Source organism: Engraulis encrasicolus, chromosome 8, assembly GCF_034702125.1.
Source record: "Engraulis encrasicolus isolate BLACKSEA-1 chromosome 8, IST_EnEncr_1.0, whole genome shotgun sequence".
NCBI classification, from domain to species: domain Eukaryota; kingdom Metazoa; phylum Chordata; class Actinopteri; order Clupeiformes; family Engraulidae; genus Engraulis; species Engraulis encrasicolus.
In genome coordinates this window covers 45,474,711-45,481,980 of record NC_085864.1, presented here as the reverse complement: position 1 = coordinate 45,481,980, position 7,270 = coordinate 45,474,711, and the positions used below count along the sequence as shown (strand labels likewise).

The following is a 7,270-nucleotide window of genomic DNA, read 5'->3' as shown; positions in this document are numbered from 1 at the left end:
GGCCGGAATCGAACCAGGGTCAGCTGCGTAGATGAGTGCCATACTGTTAGAGCAGTGTTTCTCAAACTTTTTCAGATGGAAGACCAATTTGTCCCCCAAAAATGTTCGAGGACCACCTGTCAATTGAATTGACAGTTTAGGGGTGCTAATTTGACACTGCTAATGTTGATGTAAATCACTTACTTTTTATTCACATTACAAGCCAGTGTTATTGTGGTGAAAATATGATTTCAACTATGTTTAGCTTTAATGTTACAAATATAGCCTACTTCTAGCTTGTCTTGGAAAAGTAGGAATCCCTTTGCAGACCACCTGAGCTCTGTGGCGGACCATCAGTGGTCCCCGGACAACACTTTTGAGAATCACTGTGTTAGAGCCATGGTAGGGCCTGAGACGTAGGCCTACGGCATTAGACTACTTCTTGCTTTTCAAATGAAGGGGCGCCTTTGACAGTTTTAGCCGGGCCCAGGACAAAGTCATCTGAAAGGGCCCCCCCAGCTCCATTGATACACAATGTAATGATGACCCAATTCTGGGTGCCCCTCTCTCCCTCGGCCACGTGACAACTGTCCCCTTTGGCGTTTTTAGTTATGTACCCCAGTTAAAATAAAGGGTTTTTAAATTACAAAAAAAACACCATACTACTCCTTGTCTCTATGCAAGAGTCGCCTGAAGTAGGCCCAACGGCCAACAGGTTTTGAAGAGCACCAGCATCGGAGTATACTGTCTAGCAAAGAAGAGCGCTCAGCATCTCTCCCTTATAACTGTCCCCTTTTGTCCTCCCCTGTCAGCACCCCTGTTCAAATGACATGTCATCATGATTGACTTGATGTGTGGTTGGTTGTGACACACACATTTTACTCCATAGTGGTGGCTGTGGCTGACTGCCATGTGAATGTGGGGAAAGGTGATATCATGGAGGAGGCGGCATGTCAGCTGGAGAGAGACCACGTCCACCGCGTCTACGAGGAGATCGCTCCGTTCTTCAGCGACAGCCGCTACAAAGCCTGGCCCAAAGTGCGGCAGTTCCTGCTGGACCAGGAGCCCGGCAGCATAGTGGCTGATGTGGGCAAGTCCTGTCTCCACTGTTTATTTGTCTGTCTGTCTATCTATCTATCTATCTATCTATCTATCTATCTATCTATCTATCTATCTATCTATCTATCTAGGCCTATCTATCTATCTATCTATCTATCTATCTATCTATCTATCTATCTATCTATCTATCTATCTATCTATCTATCTATCTATAAGATTGTGAACTGTTCAGCACAACTATTTGTCTGAAATCAATATTGACTGAAATAATCTTGATATTGATTTTTATCATTATCGAGCAGCAGCCCTACTGCCTGTCTAGAGTAAATGTGCATGCATGGACCACTCTAGTGTGTTGGGTCAGGAGCCTCTGTTTGGGTAACCATCTGTGGGTGAAAAAAAAAACAAATTGGGCAGGTTTTTCTGTAAATGTATGGCCATAGCAATCAAAGGAATTCAGTTCTAAAGGTTCAGATATTATAATTTCCATTCCAATAAATCCCCCAAAACCGCCTGGAAGACTCTAAATCAACTATATGGGGAACGATTCAATCGTAATTCGACTGATTTCCATGGCCATAAATCTATAGAAAACTTAGAAATTCATTTCATGCCGATTATTGAGAAATGAAAGTGGCACATTCTTCTTTTAACAGCCTCATATAGTTCTTTTTCTTATTCTCTTTCCTATCAACATTGCAGGCTGTGGTAATGGCAAGTATCTCCACATAAATGGAAGTGTTTTCAAGCTCGGATGCGACGTCTGCCAACCACTGGTACAATCGGCCTCGAACCAAGGACACGAAGTTCTCCTCTGCAACAGCTTGAACCTTCCCTACCGAGATGGCTGTTTTGATGCCATTCTCTGTATAGCAGGTATTGTCCTTATACTGTGACTGACTGACTCATTCACAAGCACAGATTGAAAGCACTCACCTGAGTACATTCAAATGGATATACTGCACACCACAGTGGGCTATTTACAGGAAGTTGTATGAAAACGGGAGAATAATTTACTGTACACCACAGTATAGAAGAATAGACTAAAAACTACCAGTGCAAACGAGAAACACGTGGTTTAAAAAAAAGTTTAAACAGTAGGCCTACAGTCTAAAAATAATCTCTAAAAGAATGACACAGTACAGAGAAGTGGCCCTCATTGTTCCAAACAGTGCTGTCTGAATAACCTGCGTCATATTTGCCATCAAAGGCAACTACGTAGAGTGGTAACACAACCCTCATGTTGTGTACCTCCAACTTTGACCATTAAGTGGCACTATTTAGTTAAATGTGTTGACATGAAACTTTTCTGGAGCCAAGTGGAATCAGCTCAATTTCACAACTTTCTACCATACCGTTCCATACATGATGTAACAAAAATATACACACTTCACATCACATTTACATTGCTGTAAATTAGGTACAGTGTAGGCCTATGTATTCAACTTCATTTAATTTCGTAAGTGTAGGCTAATGGAATTTAAAAGTGCACTGTGTAATATTTTTAGTGGCTTATTTCCAGAATTCATGCTGAATCTATTCTACCCGGTTGGAGACATGGCAGGGCCATTTTGTACTAGCCTGATTATAATCGACTTTCAAATCTCTTCCAGACTTGGTCTGACCAAGAGCACAACAGTTAACATTTCCACAACAGCATTTCCCAAATGGCCTCCCTTGGTTTGCTAATGTCTGTTTGCTTCCCAACACAAGTGGGAGGAGTTTCTGTATTTGCGGGAACTCAGAAAGTACTGGCATTGACTCTTGACCTGACTGGTATCAATGCTGAAGCTGTCGCGCCACTAGGAGGGCACGGCCTGGCTAATACTGTACATTTGTTTGGGACAGCTGGTAAATTAGGTGTACCAAGTAAAAGTGAAACGTTTCCGTCAAACCTTCTTGTCACAACAATGATGCACCATCTTAGATGACCGGCCTTAGCTAGTTCAGTGGGTGATAGACACCGCCTCACAGTAGGCCTAACTTCAAAGTATGATTGACTTGGAGTTGCATTGCATTGTTTTGGTGTTCCCTTATTTTTGAGCACTGCATTTATATATTCAACACTTTTAAAGAAAATGCCTTAAATGCACAAAATAATAACATCAACTAATTAAAATGTCATCTAATGCCAGATCCTGTCTTTTTTCCCCCTATAGTAATACATCACTTATCCACCAAAGAACGCCGTATTCAGGCCGTGAGGGAGATGTCTCGTACGTTGCGAGCAGGAGGTCGCATGATGATCTACGTCTGGGCCATGGAGCAGAGGAATCGCAAGTTTGACAAGCAGGACCTCCTGGTCCCCTGGGCCTGGGACCACCACCGCCCGCCTTCCAACCCAAACCATGATGACCAAGCCATAACGCGGAACGGAACCGAGGACGAGAGATTACATCAACAAGACAGCAGAGGAAGCTACTATAGGCCGACTACCTGTAGTAGCGGTTTTGGCAAAAGTGACAAAAACAGGAGAATGAAAAGCACGTCGTCGACGTTGGACAAAGAGCACTCCCATAGGCCTACTACTTCCTATCCAAAAAGTCCAGCACCGAGACTTTGGATTTTTTCCAGGTCATTAGACTCGGTGTTAGACTTGGGTATCCTTGCTGTGTCTAGATCCGGTTCACCACCACCACCACCAATAGAGAGCAGGGACAGAGGTGGTGTCGTCTCGGCAACAACCAATAGCAACAGGAACAGGAAGGAGACTTTCATACGACAGGTTTCCAGTCTCTTCTTAAAGCACAACATGGAGGAAGAAGGAGAAGAAGATGTCTTTGTTTCTATTTCTAATCCGTGTGTAGTAGTAGATCAGAGGCCCAAAGGAAAGAATAATAATAATGATGATGATCATCACTGTGCTCCTTTGACCAAACCTGCCGCCGCCATCTTGGCACAGGATTGCTCATCCATGCCACTGCCAGATCTGGTGTCTTACCAAAACGAGACGCTATCGGAAGGCGGAGGAGGAAATGATGTCCGAAACCACAGCCAAAACAATAACAGAGATGACAGGCAGCAGGACCTGAAACACGAAATGACGTCCGCGGAAACAACATGCAGTGAGTCAGGGGAAAACAGGAGGTTGATGCGTTACTATCATGTGTTTAGGCAGGGGGAACTGACGGAGCTCATTGAAAATCATCTGAAGGACCTTCGTGTTCTTGAGACTTGCTTAGACCATGCAAACTGGTGTGTAGTGGTGGAGAAGGTTTAAAATAAACAAATAATAATAGTAATAATAATAATAATAATAATAATAATAGATCTACTGATCTATTGAATACTGTGTAAATGACACTGCATTTGCTCTGTCCGTCTGAAGAATATCAAAAGCACATAATATTTACAGGTGTTGGACAAAATAATGGAAACACCTCTCATGCTAGAGTGGGTAGTTTCATGGCTCAAGTGGACCAGCCTGTTGGCAAACCGAGACAGCAAGTCTTTGTGATGTATCAACAGCTAAGGTATACAGGGTAATGTCTACATACCACCAAGAGGGATGAATCACATTCAACAGGATTAACTGTGGACGCAAGAGGAAGCTTCCCACTCTAAAATGACAGATTTTTCCATTATTTTGTCCAACCCCTGTACATAGCACAACCAAACATTGTTACCCTTCTGTAATGTATGTTCATGTAACTAATATCTGTGTATTGTACTGTATGTGATAACTTGTGAAACAGATTGTTTACATCAGTGGTTCTTAACCTGGGGTGCGGGCACCCCCTGGGGGTGCGCCAGAGATTTCAGGGGGTGCGCGGAATTTTGTTTGTGTTGAGGTTGTGACCAAAATTCTGCTTCCAAACATTATAATTAGGCCAAATTAAGACCAAATTTAAAAATGTTTTCGTCCCCATGTAAATTCATTAAAGTATTGGTTAATGTCTAAAGTAAGAATCATTGTAATTAATCACTTAAATCATTTGTTTGGTGCGTATACACGTGTAGACATTTGGGATGGGGGTGCACGGCTTGTCTTGGGAACAGCTAAGGGGGTGCGTTCAGAAAAAAGGTTAAGAACCACTGGTTTACATGATCTCCAATGTATTTATGAAATGCCCTGACTCACTCCATTTCTACAATCATGTGTTGAGTCATGCGGTAGGGGAACGACTCAGAAAACTGGTAGGGGGAGACTGGGTTCGCGTTCCAATATGCAACCTTGCTTCCTCCACTTGTGCTTGTGGCATCGTACCAGGAAGTAATACGTTGTGATGGCATCACTGACAGCAGCATTATATTTCAATATCTCACAAAAGCTCAATTGTAAAGTAATTTTCTCATTTGCAAACTGGATGGTGAATGAAGAATAGTCCCCCCAAAATTGTTGTGGCTAGGCTGACAGCAGGGAAACTTAATTGTTTTCTCCATGGAGACGGGGCGTCAGCAAAACGTGCGGCCACAAGCACAAGTGAAGGACGCAAGGTCGCATATTGGAACGCACCCTGGGGTTGGTTGTCGCATTTTCTGCTTGAATCTAATTTCAGGAAAAACAGTGTTGTATCTTGCAAAAAACAAAACAAAAAACAAAGCATCTCTACACAGATTCAATGCGTCATGTGTCTGGTATTTGTTTAGTCATATATTCCATAGAGAACCGCTGTCCACGTGGTGGAACGATCATCAAAGGGCTTGACAGGGTCCACGCGGACCACTGCAATGGAGAAACTGAGATTACCGGTAGTTGGATTACCGTATTCGCCGTATTTGGGAAGGTCGCTGGCCGTGGTGCTGAAGCACTGCCAAACTCGAGAAATGTCTACGCGGTAAACATTCTCGAGGTCGTGGCCCGGGGGTACGGGGTTATGGCTTTTTAAAAAAAAAAAAAATTCATTCAATGATCTAAAACTCATCTTTGAGTCTAAAATTACCAAGTAAATTGAAATGGTTCCTTTTTAGACTCTTTAGAACTACAATAGATGAAACATCATAGGCAATGAAAAGTGACAACCAACCCTGAAAGAAATGTGACAACCAGCATCAACTGACAAGTTAAAGTCTTTTGGAGAGAAACTCCCACATGGATTTCCCTAATTAAGGAAAAAATGTAACGAAATTGTTCCTTACTCCTAATACTTTCGAATTGCCACCCTGATTTTGATGTCAGCCCACTGCACTGGAGAAACGGAGATTAGTTGAATTATGCGGTGTATTGGGCGAGATCGCTGGCCGTGGTGCTCATGCACGCGGTAAACATTTTCGAGTGGTCACACTGATTTTGATGTCAGCTCATAGTGCAATGTGTGAAATGAAACAGAGACTCCTCAAAAGGTTCATTTTCATGTGAGAAACACATTATGTTGTCTCATCTCAAGGTTATAATGTTTTTACCTCCACTATGTAGATGTCCCGTGACACGGATTACAAACATTTCTGTGTCCATGCTTTTGATCATTTTGATCAGCGACCTTATGTCACCAGAATTTAAAAAAAAAAACTTTTCTCCCCCTTGGTCCAACATACTTGTGGTGAGTTAGAATTAAACCGGTGAGTTAACACCAAAACATGCCATGGACATCTACGGAGTTATTGAAGAATGAAGTGTGGGTCATCAGATCAAACAAACAAAAACAGCTGATGGCAAAAGCATCAAGGATATCTGGGCTTCCATAACTCCCATGCAATGCCTCTGCCATTGACTTCAGAGAATGTCAAATCATGGCAGTGATTATGACAAAGTCAGTCCTAACCAAGTATTAAACATTGACATGTTATGTTGGAAGTACCAAATGTCAATTGATTTGATGTCAGCCGAATTTCTTCCTTTTTTTGTTTGTTGAGAAAAAGGTGATTTTATTGCAATAGCCTATTCTATGCGGCTGACCCGAGTCAGATTCCCGGCTCGGGTCCATTCACCGACCCCTCCCTGTCTCTCTCGCACCGTCCTATCAAATAAAGTTGAAAAAGACCAAAAACACATCTATAAATCGCCTCTACCATATCAATAGACTCTGGCGTGTTTTTTCAGGTACATCATGATTACATGAACATGCGTCACAGGTTTTCACTAGCCAAGCTGTGCCCTCCTTGTGACGCAACCTTTTCAGCAATGCAACTAGTCAGGCCAAGAGTAATGCAAGTACTTTCTGAGTTCCCGAAATTAAGGGAACTCCTCCCACTTTGTGGCTAAGCAAACAACCATAAGCAAACCAAGGGAGGCGGGTCAACCATGCCATTTGGGAAATGTTAATTGTTATGCTCTTGGTCAGACCAAGTCTCG

General features: G+C 42.7%; 1 protein-coding gene across 1 annotated transcript; it reads left to right on the top strand.

The window, feature by feature from the left end:
* Positions 1–915: 915 nt before the first annotated feature.
* On the top strand, positions 916–4,258 carry trmt9b (tRNA methyltransferase 9B). The gene is made up of 3 exons (XM_063204508.1): positions 916–1,069; positions 1,741–1,914; positions 3,198–4,258. Exons 1-3 carry the CDS (start codon positions 916–918, stop codon positions 4,256–4,258), a joined length of 1,389 nt encoding a protein of 462 aa, XP_063060578.1.
* The last annotated feature ends 3,012 nt before the right edge of the window (positions 4,259–7,270 follow it).